We start from the raw sequence: 26,255 nt of genomic DNA, 5'->3' as shown, positions 1-26,255 counted from the left end.
CAAGTACAATAATATAATTTCAGTTACTAAAAAAATACTGGGTTTCATGATATGAGAAGCTAGTAATTTGTTCAACACAAAGATTTTGATTAAAAAGTTTCACAGATAAAAAAACGCGAATGGCTGTCAATGTCCAAAAGAAGCCTTAAAAGAGTACAGGCAGGAAGAAGGCAAATATTACACATTATTTTTTACAGGAGTATACCAATAAACAAGGGTAATTACAAGGAAATGAAACAAGATTTTGCTTCAGATCCTAGAAGGGATCATTGGTGTGCTGTTCTGCAGGTATGCAGCGGCTGCTGCAACTCCGCTACCCAACTTTACAGGGTAACCCACGTCGTTAAGTATCATCTCCACCCCAGCCAAACAACCAAGTAGTTGCAACTGCAACACAACACAACATGAAGGGTTAGACAGAAATTAGAACTGAAGTTGCTTAATATTCTTACATGATTGAACAAGCAAAACTGCGCGTACCTCATTCAAGTGACCTAGATGCCCTATTCTGAAAACCTTTCCAGCTACTTTGTTAAGACCAAGGCCCAAGCTCATATTATATCTCTCCCATGCTCTCTTCACAATTTGATTGCTGTTAATGTGGGGAGGAACGACCACAGCAGTCACGGTGTCACTGAACCATTCTTCCTTTTGTGTACAGTTCTTTAAACCCCAAGCCTCTACTGCAAGTCTGCATCTCAAGATCATAAGCATCTACAATATACACTCCTATCAATCTTTCTTTTGATGTAGAGGCAATGTATTTGTGTCAAACCCCACACCCATCTAGACTCTGTACTTAACCGGACAAGCTATGTAACATCCACATCTAGAGTATGAAATGATCATCCCTAATCACATATATGAACTGAATTCACAGGATGTGTGCAATTGCGGGTGTTTCAGAAGAGCATGGTAGTGAATTTGAGAAAGAATCCTCTAACTGCATTCACTATAGTTCTTTTCACCTTTAAAAAAAATTTCAGGAAAATTTAAGCTTGAATAAGTTCAGGAGTTCAGGCTAGAGTTAATCAAGTTTTTCGCGCAGACAAAATATGACAAGATGGTGATTTCCACATGAGAAGAACAAAGGCGTTATCACAGTACAGTTATTAGATGGATTTAAATAGGCATACCTTGTTGCTTTTCCCAAGCGGCTATGCCTTGCAATGACATTGTCAAGGCCTTCCTCAAAAATCAGTTCCAAAGCAGCTTTAAGACCATAGAGGAGTTGGATGGATGGAGTGTAAGGCCAGTAACTTCCTGCCTTGTAAAACTTCAAGTAATCATTCCAGTCAAAGAAAACTCTGACAGATTTGGCTGTCTTGCTTGCCTCTAGAGCTTTGGGGCTTGCACAAACAATACCCATCCCAGTCGGAAGAGAAAGAGCCTTTTGAGAGCCAGTCAAGGCAACATCTACTCCCCACTCATCCATGCGGAAATCTAGTGCACAGATTGAGGACACTCCATCAACCAAAAGGAGTGCAGGGTGGTTGTAGTGGTCTGAAAACAGTCAGAACAATCTTCAAGTTAGCTTTCATATATTCAAGAAATAAGAACAATGGACAAAAATTATCCAAGCAGTCCCTAGAAAAATAGTGTCTATGTAATATAATCATGCACGGCTTGAAGGCTACATTTTATTTTAACTAGCCCAAATTTTTTTCTTAGAACAAAGTATGCAATATCTCTAACAGCTCTGAGGCCTCTGACCAGTTTTTGCAGGCTGAGATAACTATTAATCAATTAAGGGCCTGTTCACATTGACTGAATTGAGCTGAACTAAAACTGAACTGAACTGAACTTATTAGAGCTGAACTGAACTGAACTTATTAGAGCTGAACTGAACTGAACTGAATATTTTATGAGAGAAGGAAATTAGGAGCTGAACTGAACTGAACTGAATATTTTATGAGAGAAGGAAATTAGTAACTGAAGTGAACTGAAAATAATCTGATGAGAACAGGGCCTAAATGTATGTTGTATTCAACGATTTTCAAGTAATCGATACTGAAAATTTCATATAAGCTACAACATGTATCTGATCTGAGGTAAAAAAAGTTACCCAAAATCCTCCTGACAGTGGCCAGATTGTTGGTAACACCAGTTGCAGTCTCATTATGGACAATGCAGATAGCCTTGATTTTGTGTGCAGTATCAGCTGCCAATTTTGATGCCATAGCTTCAAGGTCGGCCCCATACCCCCACTCACTCTCTATGACATCAACATCGAAGCCAAGGCGTTTCTGCTGATCAATCCATAGCAAACTGAATTGCCCGATCAGGAAGGATATAGTTCGGTCTCCAGGAGATAAAGTGTTTGTCAGTGCACTTTCCCATGCACCAGTACCTGTAAATCCATTGAAAATTTCAATATTATTGTTCAAGCGTCAATAATACAAAGATTTAACAGGTTCAAGCACTTTTTTTTTTCCCTGTTGGATCCATTAGTACCTGTGGCTTTTGCATAGTTAAAGCAAGGAGACGTGTCCCGTTAAAAGAGTAGATTCATACAATTATCTATGCTACAAACCTTATGGTACAAACATAGTATACAAGCACTAAATCTAGGTACCTAATGAACCATGCAGTAACAAAAAAATTTCAAAAAAAAGATGCCTGCAGTTTACAGTAAAAAAAATGACAGTAGTACCTGTAGTGGGGATCATAAATGGGGTTCCTGTGGTAGTTTTGAAAATTTTCTTGACATCTTCAAGAAGTGATTTTGTCAGTGCTGGAATTGCAGGTGCACGGTAATCTTCGTTGTTTCGATTCATGGCTCTAATAACAGGTTCCGGGATATTGACAGGTCCCGGAACAAAGAGATGATGTCTTCCTGGCCCATTCATGTAGTCCATCTTCTCCTCCTCTTAACTAAAATGTCAAACTATAGTTAAACTAAGTCACTGAAACTGCAAAACCAATTGCTATAGAAGTTTTTATTTACTTGCAATTTGTATATATATACAAACCCTCCTAGGATTTAAGAACTAAAGTAGCATCCACTCATCAACTTCATATCATCAAAAAGTCGACTTTAGAATATAAAGGGTACTTATTTGGTCGATTCATAACTATACATGAGAACAAGTCTCAAAGTAAAGCACTTTGAATAGAATTTTATACACAAACACAAAGGATACTATTTCATTGATAACATACACATCCTACAAATGGTTTACATAGTTTACAAACCTTATGAATGAAAGTTCCTTAAACATGTAATCTTATCAACAAGTATAAAATTCTCCGTTCATCTTAGAACTTAAACTCGTAATCTTATCAACAAGTATAACAAGTATAAAATTCTCCGTTCAACTTAGAACTTAAACTCGTAATCTTATCAACAAGTATAAAATTCTCGGTTCAGCCTGACTACCACTAAACTATTCCGAGATTTTCCAAGTAGAAAAATTATCAAAACATCTAGTAGAAAGTAGGATATTTACAAATTGATATTAAAACATAGAGAGGACTATATGTAAGATTACTAAAAATAGCAAAAAGGCAAAAAGAGAAGTCAAAGGCATGATTACCAGAAAATCTTGCTTCAAATTCCCAAATGATGTAGCAGGATGCAGAGAAAACTGACTGATATAAGTACTAAACAACCCAAGAAAGTTGGGGCATGCCAATTAAAAACACAAAAACTAGAATAATATAAAAGAAAAAACACAAAATTTAGAATATTATATAAACCACCATTTTAATGAATTTTTTTTTATAGGAAGGAGGGATATGATATTAATCAATAATCAACGTACACTGAGGTGGATCCCACGCCATATCCTTAAAACGTGGCAGATAAGGATTCTCCTTCTTCCAACCTTTGCGGCCGAAAATTGCTTACATCAGCTCTTAAAATAGAGCACGACAATATTATCAAGAAATAAAAAAAATAACACTTCCAAGTCAAAAAATTGAAATAAATTGTTCTGGTCTAGATTTTTTATATTTTAGACTGGTTTTTATTACTCGCACCAAAGAAATATTTTATTGCTCAAAAATAATATTCCTTTATTGCGAGTAATAAGAACCGGAGGTATTATATGGTATCATATCTTTTAATTTGAGTAACCTTTGATTATATTTGTGCACTAATATTTGGAAAAAAAAACAGTATAGATGGAATGCGAATAATTTCGTCAATGTATGTGTATCAAGTATCAACAATTTATTTTAGTACTAAAATTATTACAATATTATCCTAGATTTCTGGCAATATTTGAATGTAGATAAGAAAATATATATTGCCCAAATTATTCAAGTTTAATTTAATTCGGTATGATTCTTATACGTAAAATTAATAAATTCACGAAATAAGTTGGAACAGACGATTAGACATAATCTAAGTTGGCAAAATATTAGAGATAAGATCTCTCACTGCTTATTGCACATTGGAGATTTGGTGTGTAGTTACTCAATTAATGTTGTAGCTGTTCATTTTAAATGTATGATAACGATTTTTTTTATTTTTAATTTTCATGCACACTCCTATCGTTTTCCCATTTTTTTTTTTTTTAATCAAATTTCAATTATTAATAAATTAATGCATTTTTTAAATGCTTCTTCTATCCTCATTGAACTAAATTGAACTTTCAAAGTACCCAACACGAATTGAGTCATTAAACATTAATATATTAGACTAAATATACTGTATAACTAATAATTGAAAAATGTGTATCAATGATTCCAACAAACATACTTCCTAGTTCAACAAAAAAACCACTTAATCCATGGCAAGTTTTTATTTTTATTTTTAAAAACAATAATAATTAAAATGCTTAATCACTTAACTCAACAATAAGGTTAATAACCTTACACATCAATAAAGTTGAAGCATAAAACTCCCAAAATTGTAAAAAGTGCAAAATTAAATTTTACATAATGTAGAATCCTTTATTTATTTAATTTGATTTTATTTTGGGGCTGAGAAAGCTAAGTAATAGATAACAAGATAACGAAGTATCAACCACAATCTTCTCAGGAAGGCAACTACCACACAAGCTCCGATGTGTTTTCCTATGATGTGGATTCTTCTCAAATTCTTGTTCCTTCTTCTTCTCTAGATTTGTACTTATATTATAGAGGAACAACAAACCAAACACCGGGGACGTGTGATCATTTGGCTCATTCCTCCAGAGCCTCATCTTAGCAATGTCAAAAACATTAGGCTATCAAACATACATCCAAAGTCCGCGCTTTCGCCAGCAGTACATGAGTGACCAAATTACGAATACTTACAAAAAAAATTGAAAATCATTTTAATTGCATAGAAAAGGATATCATCAAAAAATAAAGATCTTAATTGGAACCAATTATTAATTCTATTTAGTTCCCTGGGTCTGAAACATGTTTTTGAAGTTCTATCATTCTCACTTGACTAATAAACACTGAAGTTCATGAATTAATGCTAGTAGTAAACTTAGCTTAAACTTGCCCATGTAACAAAGATTCCCAAATACATGATTTTGGCCTATGATTCTCGTTCTCTTAATTTCACTTGCAGAAGCTCATTTCTTCTAACCCAGACAGATGACACTCTAAACTATAGGCCAACACACGGATATTTTTCATAAAATAGCCCAGTACGACGCTTGGACACATACCCGTGTCTCACATGAGCATCACCTGAGTCCAAGCGACAGCTCTATTGTCAAACACAGCTTAGGATTCTAGATAACCTGGGTGTCATTATAAGGTAGACTCCAACAAGAATCATACTTAAGCTGTTTAACATGAACTGACCTTAAAGTGAAGTCCAGATCAACAAATGGCAAGAGAATCATCACGCACGAATATTCAGACCTTGATTCACTTTGAACATCAGTGCAGTCAGGTCCTCAGCAATTAGAAGCATCAGCATAAATTCAATCAAAATAATATACAGGAGATTCAAGAATCTGGCAATAAACCAGCTGCATTCAATAAAATAAAGCTGTAAAAGATTTCCTATCCTCAATACCAAACATGTGACAAGAATGGAATGTGCACTGTTACCTCACATTGGCGATGCACCTTGAGCGATCAAATTTCACCATCTTAAGAAAAAGGTCTTCATCTGACTCAAGATACAGATGGTGAAGGAAAAACAACAGAGAAGCACAGTTAGCAGTAATGGTGTATAAAAAAAAATATTACAGCAGATATTCATTGATTTGGGTGAATGGGTTAGAAAAAGAGAGCAACAGAACAATTGCAAAACAAAAAATAAAGCAATCAATCTCAATGTTGTATAAATGGGAATGTAAACTTTTATCATCAATCAAAAAGTATCTACAAGCTGCTTGCAGTGACCAAAATTGATTTTGATAACAAAACTGAATAATGTACATTTCTGAAGGCGCGCTAACTTCGGTAAGTACTAAATACAGTATCCACCCAGTATGGGTAGATTACAAAGAAACTAGGTTAAAGACCTCTCTACATTTCTTTCTCTACTTTAAGCTATACTTGTAAGCAAATTGCTGGTCCCTATCTAAAAGAAAAAACAAAACACAGCTTTTGCCAGGACTTGAATACATCTTCATTTTTCTGTGTTACTTGTCACTGCTTATGTCAAAAGTTTAGATGATTGCACTTTCAAACCATTAAACCAGGACGCTGCTATCTGGCATGCCAAGGCTTAGCTTTGGCCATTTTGACAACAGATAGAATATTATTATCCCCACAGCCCAATAAAATTTTGAGGGGCTAGTCGCTACAAGGGCAAGACCCCATCAGGTGGCAAAAGAGCCATCTGAAATATTTCCTGTAACAGGATTCAGTCCACCTCCATTTAGACAGCTACCTAATACCTGATGAGAAACCCTGCCTCTGTTGAAAACCGCCTGGACGTATCTTGTACGGCCTCTCATTATTATAAGGCCTGCTGTCAGCTGGTGCAGCACCCAATATTCCCAAAGAATTTGATGCTGGCAATCTCTGACCATTACTCGAAGGTTTCTGGAAAGGGTCTTCTGCCTCTAAGAAAGCATCTGTCTCAGCTCTCTTCTTCCGTTTCCATGCCTCAAACTTTGCTGGATCATGGAGTTTGAGACCCGGTTCACCTGTTTGATAAGAGTTATTGTTCTGTAGTCCCTTCAGTCTAGCTGACTGACGCTGAAAGGCGTTATTTCCATTGATGTGGGACGGCCCCAACCCAGCTTCATCTTCCTGTTCCTGCTTCAATTTGGAATAAATTTGACACAATCTGTCCCCGGTCAAATTAGAATAGGTTGAAACGTATTTCCATAAACGCATCATCATTCCTAACAAACGGAAAAAGTTTGGATCAGATCATCAGATTTAAAATATCATTCGAAAAAAACTAAATCCAGATGCAACTGAAGAGCAGTGATGAAAAGCAGCACACACTTCATAGAGCTCCCAAACTAGCCCTTGCCCCAGAATACTCTCTTAATTTCAAAGGATGCCAGATTGGCACAAATGAAAATAAGATAAAACAAAATTATCAGAAAGCAATTGAACTTACGATCTTGTTTATGTGGTTCACGCTCGTGTTCAAAAACTACTTGGTCAATTCTCCTGCCAATAAGTTGCAAATACTTGCGGATCTTTGAGAGTACCTGTACCAAGAAGGGAACAGGGTTACAAAAAAGACAGAAGTTAGCTTCAAAGACATCAAATTTGTTGACATTGCAAAAGTTGACAGACCAACCTTCTCCTTCGGAAGGGCAGCGCTAGTAGTCTGCAACTTCTGAAGACGTTTCAAAGTCCTTTCCTCTTCCATCATGACATCTTCACACCATTCCATCCATTTCACTTCCTTGAATTGCTCATAAACTTCTTCATTATCAGACATTTCTCCTTCTTCTTTAACCAAAGGTTCTACTTTCTGGGATCTTTGGGACCTGTTTTTATCCATTTGGTTAAGCTTGGGTGAGCTCGGCCTCCCCCGCCCTCGGCCACGAGGTTTTGCTACATTATGAAGATTCTCCATGTTTTTTGAAAATTTGTTGCGCCCCTTAGGATTAGAATTTTTCCCGGAAACAGCAGAAATTTCCTAGACAACGCATAAACGAACTTTATACATAAGTTCCTAAGACTTTAATGAATAACACCAGCATTACATTCATTCACACACAACGGGAAACGCAAAGAATGAACCAATAATAGAGATAAAATATATATATATATATATATATATATATATATATATATATATATATATATATATATATATATATATATATATATATATATGTATAAAAAAAATCACATCCAGACCAGTACAGCTTTCTTAATCCAAGTTCAAATACCATTTCAAGTAGTGCCAAAGCACGATCCTTCAGATTGGGAGCCCGCGGAAGAAAAGTTTCATGTGTTTGAAGCTCAACTGGGGCAATCTTTTTTGTTAAACCAAGCCTTTCATCTAACCGAATTTTTTCCCAATTGCCAAAACCATGATAATGCACGCCCAAAAGCAATCTTGCATCATCAACTAACAAGTAGTGCACATCAGGTTAGACAAATCACATATTTCACGAAAACATGAACAAAAAGTAAAAATAATAAATAAAAAATAAAAAAAACCTTAACAGGATAGATCATACTATTTGCTTACTTTGATTCCACCCACACCCTTTTGACCAATTTGCAGGTTTCAGGTACTTCAGCACTCGGAACTGCGAAATGGGATCTTCATAACGACCTATCCGCTTGGCTAAGTGTTGAAGCTGCTCTACACGATTTACCATATCACTAGCCTTCACAGGAACACCAAAGAAATCCAAAAGAGGACCCTGCAGATGAACATGAAAACATAAGCAAGCCCCACACAGCCAAGAGACAGCCATAACAAAATTGAATAGGCTTTGCCTTTATAATTCACATTAATATATACCTTTGGATCGATCTTTTCTTCTTTAGCGGCCTCTTGACACCCATCAATCAAAGCATCAAAAAGCTCAATCTGAGAATCAACTGGAGCTGCTTCAACAGCACCTCCAACATCAGCTGCAATCAAGTCAATTTGGCTTGCATTACCAAACTTCATAACCTAATCCATCAGACCAATAAGATTAAATATTAGCAAAATCTCATCAAAGGAACACAAATGTAATGGGATGCCCACAAAAACTCAGCCCCTTTTTCCACCACCCCTCCTCCAAAACAAAATTATACTGAATATAGGGAATAATCGAATTCCCTCTAACAAATAAATCTACAATCCATAAGACCATAACTCAAACTAGGGAGGCAAGATATATGAATCTTACAGCCTTTGCAAAACGTGTTGCATCTCTCTTTGGCAAATTTCCGGAAGACCAATCTCTTACTTGAGCTGAAGCACCATCAATCATTGGGACCATATGAGATGATTCACCTCTACGACGCTTTGTATTTGCCCTCACTGATGGAGCTTCCTTCTTTTTCCTTTTGTTGCTACCATCGGTTTGGACAGGCTCCACATAGCTCTTAGTATATCTTGCTCCTCGAGGAGCTAATGCCTCCTGCATATATCAATTTTATGAGGAAACCTATAAAGGATTTGTAGTAAAATGCCACCAAATAATAAAGTACACAATGCAATAAATTGAACCTCTGCTTGCCCAACAGCATCTGGCTTTATCCAACGGCTCCAGAAACTAGTATCATCTTCAGCATTGCAAAAATTTGCAACCTACATATGTTTTCCCCCAATATTATTTAAAATTCATTGCCTAAAGATGCACAGGAGCTTCATCAGAAAATGAAACATCAGATCATACCTTAAACTGACTGAGAAGCTCATTGGCTTGTTCCCCTTCAGTTCCCTTGTCCTCAACCTTCTCTGCTCTCTCGAGAATTTCATCTATATCCATGCTCAAAAGTCTACTTTTGCTTTCCTCCTCATTTTTCTCTTCCTTAAATAGCTCCTCAGCTCCAAACCTCAGTATTGCTGAAAGTTCATTCTACAGTGACAGAAGATGTCAAATCAGACAGTCTCAAAGATGAGCAGCAAATTAAACACGAACAATAAAATACAGAAACTAAAAAGTCAAAACTTAAATACCAAGGAAACATAAAGAAGGAGACAAAGATAAGGCTAAAGTAATCAATAAGATAAGAAGTTACTCATCTTACTTTGTCGAAGGTAACTGCCTTTTTCGCCTCTTTCTTCTCTAGTCTACCCTCTGCATTTAGCTTCTGGATCACCAAATGATCAAGGACCTATAACAAGGAGACGACACAATTAAAATTTAAAACTGTAAATACGAAAATATACCATCATCAAGGGCCAAATAAGAGTCATCATTTTTCCCGTCAAAAAAAAAAAAAGTCATCATTTTACCATCTTTTTCTTTGCCCTTTCAAGGATATCTTCTTCAACACTTTTACTTGTTACAAAACGGTATATGTTAACAACTTCCTGCTGCCCAATCCTGTGAGCTCTACTCATTGCCTACCAGAATCAAGTAAAAGAGGAAGTTGAGAAAAAAAGAGGAGATTACAGTAGCAATGATAGAAACAGTCCAAAATATAGTTACCAAGACAAGTAAGTTCTACAGATCTTAAGACAAGGTTGCTTTTGTTTGAAATTTGAATAAAAAAAAATATCTTCTTATGTTCTCACCTTTGCCTGGAGATTTTGTACAGGATTTAAGTTCTCTAAATTGCTAATAAATGGATGAATTCTTACAAAAAAAAGTTCTTGTTTCTACAAATAGGTAAAGAGTTCACGTATTCTAGTTATAAACCTGCAAATCATTCTGAGGGTTCCAATCTGAATCAAATATAATAACTGTGTCAGCAGTTGCCAAGTTTATGCCCAGTCCACCAGCCCGAGTGGACAGAAGAAAACAAAAATCATCACTTCCTGGGGCATTAAAATGCTCCATAGCTTGGTGCCGTGACTCAGCCTTACTACTACCATCAAGCCTTTGAAACTGGAATCCTCTCAGAGACAAATACTCTGCCAATATGTCCAACATTCTTACCATCTGCATATAAAACAAGCGTTTTAAGATAAGAATTAAGAGTGACACAAACATACAAATAACCAAAAAAACTCCTCTTTACTAGCCAAAGTATAGTCAACTAACAAGAGTAAACATAAATGATAATTTTCTGCCATCAACTGATTTTAGTGGACAGGGGCATTTTAGACAGCATCATTATAATTAGTTATGAGAAGCCTGGGAAAAAGTTAAAGAGTTTGTTAGGGAAGAAATGCTATGAGAAGAGAAAATTAGGAAGATATCACTATGTTGAATATTGCTTAATGCTTAGGGTTAGCTTTAGAAAGCAAAATTCAGATAAATCCACCTCCCTAATTATCATACAAAAGTGCTGTAATTCAGTTAATCAAAAACCATATTCTTCCTATTCTGCCATTAATGATGCTTAAGCTGTGTTAATTCATAGCATGTCCATAAACTTATTTTTCAAACATTAATACCTAAAACTACATGATACTCCCTCCGTCCCACAATATAGTGCCCGTTTCTCATTTTTCCCGGGGATTAAGGGTAGTAGAGGGAGTGAATAATAATCTTAAAAGGGGTCATTTATACGAGAAAAGTTAAAGCAACATAGGTGTTTTTCACTTTTATCTTAGGAAATGTTTAAAAAAAAAAGTGTAAATAGTAGAAAAAAATTGTGGATATGTTCATACGTAAGCAAAAAAGGAAAAAAAGCTGGGGTACTAATGTACCAAAGCAAATTTATGTATTAGAAAAAAGATACCACATTTTCAGGACACCAAAAGAAGAATACAAGCAAATATTATGGGATGGACAGAGTAATAAACAATACAAAAGAATAAGAGTTGGGGGGTGGGGGGGGGGGGGGGGGGGGGACATTTCATGCAAAATAACACAACATACTTCGATGCCAGGTGGTACACAGCTTCACTCATTCTGTGAGACCCCCTGACAACAGCTTAGATCACACAAGATATAATGTAGCCAAACATCCAACTTAATAGGTCTGTATGAAGATGCAGTGATACACAAAGTTCATACTAGTCATAAGAGATGCAAACCACAGATAATCAAGCATTTAACACATTGCAAACAATCAGCAGTACTGCAAAGTAATGATAAAACAGCTACATAAAGTTAATAAGCAACTTCAAAACAGATGATGAAAAAAAATGTCACCCAAAAAAAAAAAAAAAAAAAACAACAATAATTTCAAAACTACAAAAAGATTCCAGAAGAAACCTGTGAGAATATAAGAACTCGATGTTTTGTTTCATGCAATTTTACAAGCAGCTTATCAAGAATCACTAGTTTGCCACTACTAAGGATCATTCGCTCAAGTTTGCTTCCATCATTAGACTCCCCACCATAGCCATGATCAGCACTTTCAAATAAGAATGGATGATTGCAACACTTTTTCAACTCCACCACAATATTCAGCAGTGAAACCTGCACAATCAATATAAATTCCTATCAGAAATTACTAAGAGGCTAAAAGTTAATTAATTCAACATGTAGCAATAAGAAATGTGCTATGGTAAAAGACATAACATCTTTGACATCTGCTATACGAAAAACATCAATGAAGACAACTTACCTGATTCCCCTTAACTCCTTTGTTCAAGTCATGGAAGTTGCGTTCTAAAATCCATTTATAATACCTATATGCAAGGCATAAGAGCATTAAAATGGACAAAAATAATAAAAGAACAGCAGATGACTGAAAAAAAAAATAAAAGAAAAGAAGAATAAGAAAAAAGAACACTGGGTTAAGTACTCACTGTTTCTGCAATGGGGACATTTCAACCCTAAGAATTCGTTCAATTTTAGGTGGCAAAGATTTCTCCACGTCCTTAATAACTCTCCTGAGAATGTGAGGCCTCAACTCCATGTGAAGATTTGCAAGCTAGCAAAATTCCAGCAAAACTTTTTAGAATCAAAATACAGTTTTATATCACTATAACTGAAACAAAAAGAATTTACCAAAAGTAATCTAACCTCAATCTCATTGAATGAGCTAAGATTTTTGTAGTTCTGGACAAAAACATCTTTATTCCTGAACTTATCAGGATCCAGGAAATGAAGCAGAGCCCTGTGATCAAAACAAGGCAACAGTTAATTCAACCAGGAAATAATCAATTAATTAAACCAGCGCTAATTTCACTAAGGCAAGGCATTGGGTATCCATTTCCAAAAGACTTGCAAGGAGACATTTATTATTAAATTAAAAAAAAATAATGGCATATTTTATGCAACTATAAAAGTGAGCAGATTCTTCTTCTCAGAAAAATGTCTTTCCAGGAAGTATTTAGCATTCATCAGAGAATCTGTTCATAAACCTAATAATCGGTCTAACAACAGCCACTGATTCCAGAACCCCAAATGGATATCATCACTCAGGAAACCATGGTAGAACAATAAACAAGATCCTATTCTCCCCTTTGTAGGTCTCTCAAAACTTTACCAAACCTAAAACTCCCTCCTTTGGAAGTGACAGCTTACCACAAAGAACCAACAACAGGCCTCCTAGTAAACTTCTCACCTACCCAGGCACACTTTGAAGAGCTTCCCAAGACTACTCACCCAAGTTGACTGCCAGCCACCAGTTTTCATATATTCCATCTCTTGGATAAGATAGGTAGAGAGGAAGGGCAGGATTTTTGGATTTTTCATGTCGTCAAAGAGACCGATGGTTTTTTCGTGTTGTCAAAGAATTAACAATGAAAATGGATTGGATGGCGAGTGCCTGATCGAATTGATCGGGCCATGTAGGAACAAGGTTCATGCCTGTGGGTCAGTTAGGATGCCTCAGCTGCATACATCACTGCACTCTACTTATAGCATGACAACTGACTCCAGAGAACCAACAGTCCTCCTAGTAAACTTCTCTTTTACCCACGCGAACTTTGAAGAGCTTCCCAAGGCTACTCACCTAATTTGACCAGAAACCACCAGTTTTGATTGACTCAGTACCTCAGGGATTAATTAAATTAAGGCTTCTAATCTAGAGCCAAGTTAAAGCAATAGCAATAAAATGGCGAATTTGGGTCATATTGCGGTATGAAAGCCTCACACAAAATAAAATTAACCTATATTGATCATATTCTTGTATTATCTGAAATCTGCTACCATTGCTTCTTCCCTGAAGCTTACAAGACAGCGCTAGAGACAGCTGGGGGTGAGTGCATACTGGCATGTGTTGTAGATCACAGTGCTCAAGTTATTTGAGACAATTTATCACGCACATCTGCACTCCACGCACACAGATGCCTTTAAGCTAAGGCATAAGAAAAACATTAGCTATGACTGTAATGTAGTCAGCTGTTAGAGCTTATTCAAAAAGTAACCCATCTGTTTCCTCATAAAGCTTACTGCAGATGGAAGAAAGAACCCCCACGTTTAGGTTGAGACATATCTTAATTCAGCTATTGGAGCTTTAAAGGAAGTTAGAATAAGTGACTGGATTGTTCAATAATCAATGTCAATTAGCTGTAAAAAAATTAATTAGATCTAGAAAGAGAACTAATCCAACTCTCACAAAGATTAATTTATTAGGGTTTTGACTCCCTAAGATTACTCCTAATCTAAACAATCAAGCAATAATTCTTATTAACCTTTTAATAAAAAGACAAAAAAAAGGGTTTGAATGTTAGTCCAAACAATAGAATGATTCCACAAAGATAAAATTCAAATTCTCATTTTCATCTCTAAAAACAATTTATCACAAAAGTCATTCAGGAGCTGAGATCAAAGTCATACAAAGGGTAACATGGCCTCAAAGAAACAAAACCTTTTAAGCCATATGTTATCACCTACACCCAGAGAATAAGAGCTCCTGTAGTGATCCACAGTCCACGTTGTATCAGGCCACTTGATTCAATCCAATATCAGATTTAAAGAAAATAGATGAATTTCCCATATATATGACTGGTATGAACAAGTATATCTAATAAGCTTTAATAAATGCCTTCACCACTCTTCTCTCCCCCTCTACCACAACATAATTTATTTGCATTCTCCATGTAATTCTATTTGGTGCTATACTAATTTGCAGACAAGAATACAGTAAGCATCCACAAAGGCAGAAATATCTTCAATAATTATATAATTACCATAGCTCCTCTACACTATTCTGTAATGGAGTTCCAGTAATGAGCAGCTTGTTCTTCGTGCTAAATTCCTGCCAAAAATTAAGGAACAGACAATAAGTTTATATAAAAGTAACCCAATACAATATTTGGCAAACGGGGCATACCAAGAGAGAAGTGTATAGCGATGCTTCACTATTTTTTAGCCGGTGAGCCTCATCAACCATTAGATAGCTCCACTTGATCTTTGACAGCACTGCCTTATCCTTCAGAATAACTTCATATGTTGTCAACAAGGCGTCAAATTTAATTGTTCTGCCTGTATTCTTTTCATTGTAAAACTCATGCTGCTGACAAACCTGCAAATCAGAGAATGGAACAGTCCACCATTTCATTACATGCAAAACAGCCAGAACTTCCAGCTATACATTAAACAAAATAATCATAATGGTACTAAAATCTTCCAAACATTACAATACGAAGAACTAAGGTCTTTTTAACATCAAAGAAAAGGAGGAACTATGGGGAAAACAGACTAGAATTTTCCAAACCGATTAGAGATGGATACACAAAACATGGAACAACCCAGAAACAGTAGACTCATACAAAGTATTAACCATGGAAAGAAAACAAAATAACCCATATATTCAAAAATATATAAGATCAAGGCATTATCCAATAATGAAAAAAAATTATTGGGCTTATTTCATCTAAGGAAGCATGCATTTTTTCCCCCTAATCATCCTTTGATGTTAACAAGGTGTCTGAAAAGAGAGATAAGGAAAGTATACAACTGCATGAAAAAAGATCAATTTTTGCAGTGAAAGGGCCAGGAGAACAAGGAAGTGGCATGCAAAAACAATGTGGTCCAAGAGGTAAGTAGATAAGGTTTAAATTCAAGTTTCATATCTTTTAAAAAAACAGGTCTTTCAAAAAAAAACAGGTCATCTACACTTGGCTCTGCCGTATCGGGCAGATGGTACTACATTGTCCTTACTTTATTTTGGTTCCAACACTTCTACATATCTTGAAAGCCGACCCCACTTATGAGATTAAGGCTTTAATGGATTGATTTCTATATATCTTGAAGGCTAATCTTTTACAACATACATCCTTTCCTTTAATATCTCTTCCACAACAAATAAAGAGAGAAAAAATTAAGCAATTTACTCTAATAAAGTAGGGACAGGGACATTGTTAATAAATTTACATCACATAAGCACATAATACAGACTACTGCAAGTGAAAGAAAAACTAGCCCCCACTGTGTAACCATATAAAACATAATACATAAACCATAGAAACCCTTCCCTTGCTAAAAAGTACTGGCAACCAAGGTTTGCAAATAGGCTATAACAATAAATTGCGTCTGGAACTTCCTTTAAATATAAAGATATGATTCACAATGTGAAACATCCCAAAACGCGACAATTAACAATGGATCAATGCCTTCTTCATAAAGTAGAATCAGATACATAACAAAAGGGGGAAGAACAACAACAAAAAAAAAAAAAAAAAAAAAAAAACAAACAAACAAACAAACAAACACTGCCAAGGGAAAAAAAGAATAAATAAAAATCATGCTATAATCACCTCTCTGCTAGCACGGGTTCCAACATAAACTATAACATTCATACTTGGAAGCCATTTCCTGAATTCTTTTGCCCAATTGGATAAGGTAGACAATGGTACAACCACAAGAAATGGACCATTAATTTGTTGGGAATTCTGCAAAAAGGCAAAACACCAGTTACAGATTTGATTGGAAAAAGGGAAGCAAATTTATTGAACATATACAAACAAAATTCTACCTGTAAGAAACCAAGCATAGAAACTGATTGAACAGTTTTGCCAAGACCCATTTCATCAGCTAGAATGACATTAGTATCATTCCTCCAGCTGTAACAAGAAAGTGGCAACAATCATTGCAAGTAAAAAAGCTACAAAGCAGTTTTAAATGACAATTTCATTCCCCATACACACAAGGGGAAAAAGTTAAATAAATAAAATAAAATAAAATAAACAATATCAAAGCATCCCAAAACAAATATAAACCTAGTTGGCCAGTTGACTGCAAAATAATTTGTAATAGGATCATAACTTATATAGTTTATTCACAAACTGGAACAGAAAGGCAACTCAAGCTCAATTACGTGTTAAAAGCCCTCTGAAGTCCTTGCCTGTTCAGAGGATTTGCACATTACGCTAGCAGTATATATTCACCGTATGCTCAACCAGACATGAGCTAAACTAACACTTCATGCCCCAGTACAGCAAAACATTTACAGATGTTCAACCAAATCATCTACATAAAATTAACCTATTACAGTGAACTAAAAAAACACTGTCATATTCCCCAGTTCCCCCATCAGGCTAAGATAATACGCTCCCCCCCCCCCCCCCCCAACCAAGTTGATGACATGAAGGCAAAAGCCACAGATTGACATTTAAGGTCCAATAACAAGTTCAAAGAGCCTTCAATTATTCAAATATGCGGGGAAAGAAGAGGAAAAGCTAATTCACGTTGAAGCCAATCAAGGATCATAAAAAAAAAAAAGAAAAAAGTTGCTTATCCAAAAAATAATTAAAAAATTTTAGGAGTCACACTGAAAACTACATAAGATCACTCTGTACCTGTTAACAAGAAAATTCAGGCCCTCAAGCTGATAATCACGTAGTTTTCCTCCTTTCAGCCATTCAGGCTGCTCATCCAGCTTCCGCAAACTTCCTACACAGCAAAAAAATATCGATGTAGAAGGGAATGTTTGTGCTAACACCATAATCCAAAGTAACTACATAAAAAGGAATAGTGTAACAGCATACTTCCTCTGATTTATTCCATCGCAACATTGGGGATTTCACGCTTGCCAATGCACATTTTATAACTTAAATATCTTAAGTTGTATTTTAGTAAAAAAAAATATATATAAAAAGTTTATATTAAGAAAGTATATTTCAAGACAAATCTAACAAAAACCCACACAACTATATTTTTTCCAACATATAAATCTTAAAAGACGATCAAATGAGTGAATAGTGTAAAAATTTCACACGTTGCGATTAAAACAAACGGAGGAAGTACTTGACAGCATCAACCAGAACACAACCACTTATTACAATATAAAACTAAAAATCATGCACCTACAAAAAATTTGTAGCAAGAATTAGCTTCATTTATGAAAACAAGAAGCACTTATTGAAGATGACATACCTCTAATCTTTCTACGCTGTGCATCCACTGTTTTTCCTGGCACCGCTATAGTGGCCTCACGAGCCTGATCAAATAATAAAGAACAATCAAATTATGCACATATAAAAATAACAAAGTAAGACAGTGAATTCACAAATAAATAGTTTAAAAAATAAAATAAAAAAACAGTGCCACATGCAGAACAAATATTACCACCAAGCATTACAAATTCCTAACCCAACAAACCAACGGGAGATAATCATATGATCAATTCAATATGGTACCAAAATTTCTTGAAATTTATCTGGCACCATATCAATTGCAACCAATTTTACACCGGAATATTCAGTCCAATTTCCGTGAACTATTTATTTATGTACTCATGTCACATACTCACATAGCTGAAATAACTAGATATACCACTCACCTCACAAAAAGGAAAAGGAGAACAAAACCATCCTTCCCCTCCTTTTCTCCCACCAAGCCACCAATTCAACAACACCCAACCCACCTCAGCATTCCCTCACCAGCATCGCTACCGCCACTATTCACCACAAAACCACCAACAACTGCTTATAAACAATCATTCACACCCATCCCATTCCAAAGATAACCATCCCTAACACCACACCCCCAAACCCCCATGGTAGCCACTCAACGCTTCCCTTTCATAGCCATAATCATCCCCATCAATAGTCTGCACTTTACACCAGCAACCACACCACAGCCATCAACTTCTTCACCACCTCTCAACAAGAACACAAATCTGGGGAAGGAGGGAAAGAGAGGGAAACCTTTCTTAGTGGTGATGATAGGCTATATTTGGCCCTAGCTAGTCAGACTGGCTGCCTAGATCTAGAACTGCTGGCAATTTCACTCTATTCAGTGACCAAAAAGTCCAAAACCATGGTCATAATCACAGCAGCAATAATTATTTTATTGAAGCTGGTACTGTGGACAAAGATGAGAGAGAGAAAAAGAATTGGTGAAATTGGCACGGGATGATAGGGGATATGTAAATTTTTGGTTTTGGTGGTTGGCGAATGAGAAAAAAAGAGGGGGGTGGGAGAGTGGTAAGAGGGAAGCCCAGTGGAATTGTTGAGTAGCTTCTATGGAGGATTTTTTGGAAAGAGAGCGCACAGCGTAGAGCCATTGAATTGTCAGAAAATGGAAATAGTTCAAAGAAAAGGGTAACATATGAATTTTGGAGTTTTCGGATTTAACAAAGGGGTACCATGCAGAAGTTTACATATGTACATTTTTGCAAGATACCAGTTATACCACAATCAAGTCGTTCATATCTATAGAGGATGAAAACATATCATGACTAGCCGTGAAGAAGCTAGTTGATCATCCATGAAATAAGCATAGTAACGGTTTTTATCTTCCAGCATCAAAAGCAATTCTACAATTCAAATTCACAATTATAGACCCAAAACTCCAGTGATATAAAACATAACACTTATGTTGACCAAAAAACACACAATCCACAATGTTATCTACTTTAACATAATTATGAGGCAACCAAAATAATACTATGAGGGTTCAATACACAAATCAGCTTGTGACTTCTTTATTGACCCATATATAACCATTGTACATCCATCTGGCACAAAGATAAAGCAATATAGTCCAAGAATTACAAGCACACAAACCCGTACTAACCAAGAAGAGAAATGATGCGAAAGAAAAAAAAATACATAGAGGAAATGAAACACAGTGCCCTGAATACTTTACCTTGTATTCATCAATAGCTTCCTGAGCAAATGCAATATCTACATCTTTTTCCCTGCAATAACATGTAACTCATAATTACAAAAAGATACAATGTGTAAATTTTAGTTCAATCAGTAAAAACCATAGGCATCCAGCGGAACAGCAGGACATTACAACCCAGCAAAACAATCTGTAAAGCAGCCTGACCAGATATCATATGCATGTGAAGGAAAAAAAAAACAGCAACAAAGAAAACACCATGTTAGAAAGCTTTGTTATTGGAAGATCAAAATACACTTTTATGCACACTACCTCAACTATGATAGAAGTTGTTTTCAAAACATTTGTACAGCAAACGCGCGCGCACACATACACACACACACCCCAATAAACAGAGCTCAAAAACATACCAGGTGGCTTCTGCGTAAGATAATCCTTGCCACTTCACCAGATACTCAGGAGTCACCTCACCTGAGCTATCTCGGTTGATCCTATCAGCAATAATTCTCTCCACCTACATATGTAACACACAACTATAAATCTTCACAATTGCAAACGAACTTACACTAGAGGTAAATGTGGAAATATATTGAGTCATATATTAAAGCACCAATAGGAAAGCAAAATTCAAGGTCTATGAGACAATACCTGACAATTTTGTTTGAAAAGATCCAAATCCATTTCCTTGCTCACGTCATGGACTTCAATCTAACAAATCATGCAGCAAAATTACATTACAAAGAGTAGGTGAACCATATTAAGGCCTATTTCCTAGTTCCTATTCAAGAGTTGTCAAATTTATAAAAGTGTATTAATTAAGAATGCCAATAAAGTAACTAAAAAGCCATGTGAGCAGGGATGGCAATCCAGTCCGGATCCGGCCCTACTCCGCGCTGATCCGAGGAAAAAAATCTGCTTTGAGTCCGAGAAAAAAGTAGTCCGAGTCTGACTACGTTAAATTAATCTGACTCTGAGTCGGAGGAGGGTCGAAGTCGGATCCTATAAAAAATCCGACTCTGACAAATGTCCGACTCTGACTGATTATCTGACTTCGACTTCGATAGATTATGGATTTGGGTGTGGGTTGTGCTGAGAGTGGATGTGGATTGCAAAAGGCCCAAACAGCCCAAATTCTCAAAGTATATTGAATAACCGGAAAAACTCAAAGTCCAGTTGAATCAGAGTCAGAGTCGAAGGTCGAATATTGAAGTCAGATCGGAGTCGGAGTAGGAGTAGGATTTAGCCTCCGACTTCTTGTAGGGTCGAATTCGGTTTTAGCATAATCCGCTCCAATTCCGACCCGTTGCCATCCCTACATGTGAGTAATATTGGAGGGATCGATGCAAATTAGACAGTCATTTTATTTTATTTTTTACATTGGGACTTGGGAGGCTATTTTGAAGCAGCTTTTGAACCCCAATGACACAGAAGGGAGAAGACGCATAAGCAAAAGGTACATTAAGCAATTAATGTTAATTTTACAATAATCATAAGCAATTACTTGTACAATGGTCCACACTCCGAAAGGCATAGATCTGACAGTTGTGGGCATGATATTAGTCATATTACTACATCAAATGATTGCTACTTCCTCCGATTTTTTTAGATGTATCATTTTATAAAATACGGACTCCTAGGCAGATTTTGGAGATGAGAGAGATAGAGAGAAAGTAAAAGGAGGTTCCATGTGATGTGAGAGAAATAGAGAGAATTTATTAACTAAAGAGGAAAGTGATGCATCTAATTTGAATTTCTTTATTTAGAAAGTGATGCGTCTAAAAAACAGAGGAAGTATTTCTGTCCTTGTCTTTTGATATTATTACTCTGTAACTATTATGTCATGCTGAACTATGAAATCAATTTGCAAAAACAAAGGCAGTTAAAATTTCTTATCAAAGCCTTGCACTTAACAGCTAAGAACGCAGCTTATTATATGAAAACAAATTACGGAGATAACATAAGTTGATAGCCAAAGATTTCATCATAAAGCTGCACATTCAGGCAGAATTACTGACACTATATATGCAAGTATACATAGTACCTGTGTTTTGCAAAAACAATTTTCAATTCCTGTTTATTTTTCATATGATCAAGGGCTGTTAGGGTTACAGATCATGCATGGTTTATGCTATACCAATTGTAGTAAGAGTAATCAAGTAAGGGTCATAGCGGCCTTTTTACTAAGTTAATACATAAATCCTAAAGTCAAACTTTGGGCGCCAAAGCATGTCAGCATATCCAAAAAAAGCAAAAGTAATGACACTTAAAGTCTATGGAAAAGGCTGGAGCAAGAAAAAAATCAAAACCATGCACATATGCAAGTATTCTAACACTGTTTGACACATTACACATTGTGGAATACTAGGTGTGATAAATTGTTCCGGCAATGGCTTCCACCAACAAAACAGAGGCAAATTCCAACTACAGCCCATAGCTCCACCACATACACGATAAACACAAAGGCAAGGGGAAAGTGACAGTAATTTACAATAAATCACATAATAAAAGGAGTACAAATCAAACAGAAACTAAATAGTACTCAATATTCCTGCAACCCCAGACCTCCAACCAGCAAATTCTCCGGGAAGACCTAAATCTGAACTTTCCTATTTTTAAAGAAGTAGGATATATAAAGATACTCACTTCTTCACGGGATACAGACATCCGAAATCTTACATCCTCTGCAACCTTTTTCATGTAGTTCAAAACCTTCTTGAAACCACTGAGCTGAAGACAATAAAGAGAAGAAAAAGAGAATAAAATCAAAAGAACAGACAGGAGAAAAGGACCACAATGAATTTAAGGATAGCATTCAGTATGACTAGAAATAATTCCTCTTCAGGACAGCACAGAAATGACCAGGCAAATCAGATGAATGCAGACTTACATTTTGCAGCTCAGCTAATGGTTTCCACAGACAGTGTAGATGAGATTGCCCTTTCCATTTAATTAAAAATTCCATTTCATTCCAATCTAATTCAGTATCATAAAAGTGGCCTAGCAATACAGGCTGAGTAGATTTGTTGGCTCTCATAGCTTCCTCAGCCATTCCCTTTGGCTGATGAAATAAAACCCTTTCAATTGCATCAGCATCCTCTTCGTCATTATCCTCCTATAAGGAAGAATGTATTAATAAAGGAACGTGAAAAAATACAAGTCCAATACACCCTTAAAAAATACAAGTCCGATACACCCTTCAAGTAAAAATAAACGGAGGGTTGAAGTAGCAATTAAAAAAAAGAAAAACATTCTGTTCAAAACTTTCAGAGAAGCAAGTCATCAATTCAGAGATAAGTCAACCAATTGAATAGCACCATCAAAATGGAGTCCATTACACTTAACATAGATTCTAGACCTAGGTACCGACAAAGCTTGACGTGATAGGTTTAGGCACATAATAAACTGATACATAGTATAGCGAATATAATTATTGGAATCACAAGGACAATCAACATTCAATTGGATTATGAAAGGTTTAAGTTCAAAAGGCAAATAGTGTCCATGTCATTTTTTAGTTAGAAAAGAGAAAAGACAAAAGGTACCTTAGCCCATCTTACTACAATGAAGAGGCCAATGCACAATTATGCAGCAATATAAGACTGAGTATGAGGATCACAAACCTTTTGAGACTTTTTATTTTTCCCTTCATCAACTTCTTCACTTTCCTCACTTTCAGCATATGAAACCTTGCGAGTTGACCTGCTGGAAGTGCGAGCCTCATTTTTTCGTCCCAAGTTGCTATTTTTGCAGAGATGAGCACCTCTCCTTGTCCTAAAATTCTCATCACTAACATCCTCAGAATCCTCAGCAGATAATTCATCGTCCGATACCCTACCTTTTCTTCTTCGACTAGGGGCAGAGAACGATCTCTGCCCCTTGCTAGCCTTTGTATTTCCTCCACTTTTTACTCGCTGACCACCCCTAGGCTTTTTCTTATAGTATGAATCATCATCAGAAGAAACATCAACCTCCCCTTCACTTTCAACCTCTACTTCTGAATCTTCAATTTCCCAATCATCGTCCTGAAGGTATTCACACGGGAATACTTAACAAGGTTGCTAATAAAGCTGAAGTATAAAACACAATAAATAAAAACACATAAAAAATCTTCAACATTAAAATTTATATAAGACAACCTTCGTCCTTGTCTGGTCGTCAGCAACTCCATCAGGCTCAAAATCAATATCATCAGGGTCATCCTCTGCAAGAATTGTGAAAAGAAACTTTCAATGCCAAAGAAGTGCAAATTCTAAAGCACGATGATCCAAATTCTGGCACCTCTATTAACAGCTAGAAGAAAAGTAATAGGAGTGATTTCCTAACATATATTTGTAGTATGACCAATGCTTTTCACAAGGAAAACCCATAGAAGAAAAATATTTGACTAACCATCTGCTTCATCATCATCTTCATCATCTTCCACCTCTGCATATTCATCATTATCATAAGCTCTCCTCCGATTTCGTGGATTTGCATTAGCTGGCATAATAGTCCTTGATTGAGGTCTTGAATTGGACGTAGCAGCATTATAACCTCTATATTGCAATGAATCATTCTGATCATCCCCATCCTGCTCGTAATACTCATCGGACAACATCTCGTCTGCAGGAACCTTTTCAGTTTCCTTCTGCCCTCCATATTCCTCTAATTCTAATCTGTCTTCCCCACCAAACGAATTACCTTCAGAACCTTCATCATTTTTATACTCAGAGCCACTTCTAGATTCATGACCAGAGTCCGAAATATCATGAGTAACAATTGGCTGACTGCCTTTCCAGAAAGTAGAACCCCATTTCTCAGCTGAACCTCTACCTCTTCTCTCATATGTATGCGAAGTTGATGGTTCCATATCAGCACCACCATTGACAGCCACCTCATTAGGTAGTCTGCTAGCATCCGGTTCAACATCACTTTGATAGTGTCCATCAATCTTCATTTCAAAGTCATTTTCACTTGAATTCAAATCTATGTCTATCGAGTTGTGTACTCTATTCACAGTGCGACTAGCATTCTTGTCCTCCATGGCTCTGTGGGTGACTGCCTCACTCGAATAATCCCTAAAAAATGCCATCCTCTATCATGGAATTGTAATCTTATAATCTACAGATTAGCTACCAGCTTAATTCCAAAAGCTCGGCTAACCTAATGAATTCCTAGGAGCACACAATAACAAAAAAAAAAACAATCAGATGAAGCAAAAAAATCCTCATATTGCATGTGCCAAACTAAAGCAAGCAGCTAGTAAGAGCTCCAAAGAACAGAAGTACAAAGTCAGTAAAGCTAATGTAAGACGAGTGAACGAAGAACACGGGATATGAGCTGAATTTTAAGAGAAACCTTTGCAAAATGGTGGCATTTGAATCGATATGTGGCGACTTTGACTATCATAAAAACCCGTTTTTTCCTTTAATTTTGAGTGATCAATCATAATCACTGTCCGAGAAACCAAGCAGAGCAAGCTCAACGACGACTCAAACAGACAATAATGCAACAAAAAAAACAAATTTTTTGATGACTAAATCAAACTTCCAGACATGTTTAAAGCAAATGCAATGATTAGACAAAGACCCAAAAATACAGTTGATATCTAGCACACTGCACAAATAACTGAAATTCAACGTCCAATTGATCACAAACTAAACCTAAATCAAACCCCAAATACCAAAACAATCAATCAAATCCAAATTCAATCAAACACACAAATTAAAATAGGCAAACAATGGATCGGCCACTGAACACTCCAAACAAAACGAGCTAAACACTTAACAAACTCCCTAAACAAACAAACCCTAAAAATCGAATCTAGACCCATAATCCAACCCCAAAAACCCTAAATCAATCCCTAATTCAAAAACAATTCACTACCCACTAATCAAATCCACCATACCTGCAAAAATCGAAGCCCAATTGAAGTATTAATGAAAATCAGAGAGAAAATAATGCGCCGGTTAAATAATCGCGCGCACAAATTCTCGGGAAACCCGTCGGAAAATTGGCCGGAAAATCAAAACAAGGAGGGACTACTATTTCAAAAAAAAACAAAATTATATAAATTTGTCCTTAATTTTTGTTGGGTTTTTTGGAAAATCGGAAAAATATTATATACTTGTTTAATACGGAAAAAAATACTGTGAAATCGGAGAGTATAATCGGAGAAACGATCGCCGCCGTAAAAGAGGAGAGAGAAAGGCGGTATTCCGGTGGAAAGGGTAAAAAGAGAGGAGGATGATAGGGTTGATTTGGGTTTTTGTGAGGAGAGAGAAAGAGAGAAAGGTGTTTTTGAGGAGAGAGAAAGAGAGATATAATTAGGGAAATTTTATTTGGTAGTGGTGAAAATTGAAATAAATCAGGGCA

At 36.2% G+C, this 26,255-nt stretch overlaps 2 protein-coding genes across 4 annotated transcripts; both read right to left on the bottom strand.

The window, feature by feature from the left end:
- Positions 1-66: 66 nt before the first annotated feature.
- LOC145574211 (serine--glyoxylate aminotransferase-like) lies at positions 67-3,718 on the bottom strand. Of its 3 annotated transcripts, none has more exons than XM_081631952.1 (6): positions 3,537-3,718; positions 2,654-2,912; positions 2,066-2,350; positions 1,137-1,503; positions 481-691; positions 67-387 (listed from the first exon to the last, which is right to left on the bottom strand). In XM_081631952.1, exons 2-6 carry the CDS (start codon positions 2,856-2,858, stop codon positions 250-252), a joined length of 1,206 nt encoding a protein of 401 aa, XP_081488078.1. In that variant the 5' UTR covers positions 2,859-2,912; positions 3,537-3,718; the 3' UTR covers positions 67-249. The 3 variants fall into 3 exon arrangements, with proteins under 3 accessions (XP_081488078.1, XP_081488077.1, XP_081488076.1); XM_081631951.1 differs by having other exon boundaries at positions 2,654-2,887; XM_081631950.1 differs by having other exon boundaries at positions 2,654-2,874; positions 3,537-3,717.
- Positions 3,719-6,211: 2,493 nt separating this feature from the next.
- On the bottom strand, positions 6,212-26,219 carry LOC145574208 (protein CHROMATIN REMODELING 5-like). The gene is made up of 31 exons (XM_081631948.1): positions 25,789-26,219; positions 24,291-25,054; positions 24,038-24,102; positions 23,522-23,923; positions 22,789-23,013; positions 22,545-22,628; positions 20,550-20,609; positions 20,312-20,415; positions 19,923-19,974; positions 18,207-18,270; positions 17,630-17,723; positions 16,807-16,894; positions 16,589-16,723; positions 15,163-15,354; positions 15,020-15,087; positions 12,906-12,999; positions 12,689-12,813; positions 12,505-12,568; positions 12,150-12,356; positions 10,683-10,925; positions 10,277-10,387; positions 10,069-10,155; positions 9,714-9,896; positions 9,545-9,625; positions 9,222-9,455; positions 8,846-9,001; positions 8,567-8,744; positions 8,262-8,443; positions 7,661-8,005; positions 7,475-7,568; positions 6,212-7,250 (listed from the first exon to the last, which is right to left on the bottom strand). Exons 2-31 carry the CDS (start codon positions 24,970-24,972, stop codon positions 6,787-6,789), a joined length of 5,163 nt encoding a protein of 1,720 aa, XP_081488074.1. The 5' UTR covers positions 24,973-25,054; positions 25,789-26,219; the 3' UTR covers positions 6,212-6,786.
- Between the last annotated feature and the right edge of the window lie 36 nt (positions 26,220-26,255).

This window comes from Chenopodium album, chromosome 13 (genome assembly GCF_948465745.1).
Source record: "Chenopodium album chromosome 13, dcCheAlbu1.1, whole genome shotgun sequence".
In the NCBI taxonomy this organism is placed as follows: Eukaryota; Viridiplantae; Streptophyta; class Magnoliopsida; order Caryophyllales; family Amaranthaceae; genus Chenopodium; species Chenopodium album.
The sequence above is the reverse complement of the archived record's forward strand: the minus strand, read 5'-3'. Positions and strand labels throughout refer to the sequence as shown.

Excerpts from the sequence above, each read along its gene's own strand:
- LOC145574211 (XM_081631952.1), bottom strand. The coding sequence starts at position 2,858 with ATGGACTACATGAATGGGCCAGGAAGACATCATCTCTTTGTTCCGGGA. Across the intron at positions 692-1,136 it reads CGCTTGGGAAAAGCAACAAG|ACTTGCAGTAGAGGCTTGGG; the intron begins GTATGCCTATTT and ends CTTGAGATGCAG. Across the intron at positions 388-480 it reads ATCTAGGTCACTTGAATGAG|TTGCAACTACTTGGTTGTTT; the intron begins GTACGCGCAGTT and ends GTTGTGTTGCAG.
- LOC145574208 (XM_081631948.1), bottom strand. The coding sequence starts at position 24,972 with ATGGCATTTTTTAGGGATTATTCGAGTGAGGCAGTCACCCACAGAGCC. Across the intron at positions 9,626-9,713 it reads AGCTTCTCAGTCAGTTTAAG|GTTGCAAATTTTTGCAATGC; the intron begins GTATGATCTGAT and ends AAACATATGTAG. Across the intron at positions 8,006-8,261 it reads CTTTGGCACTACTTGAAATG|GAAATTTCTGCTGTTTCCGG; the intron begins GTATTTGAACTT and ends TGCGTTGTCTAG.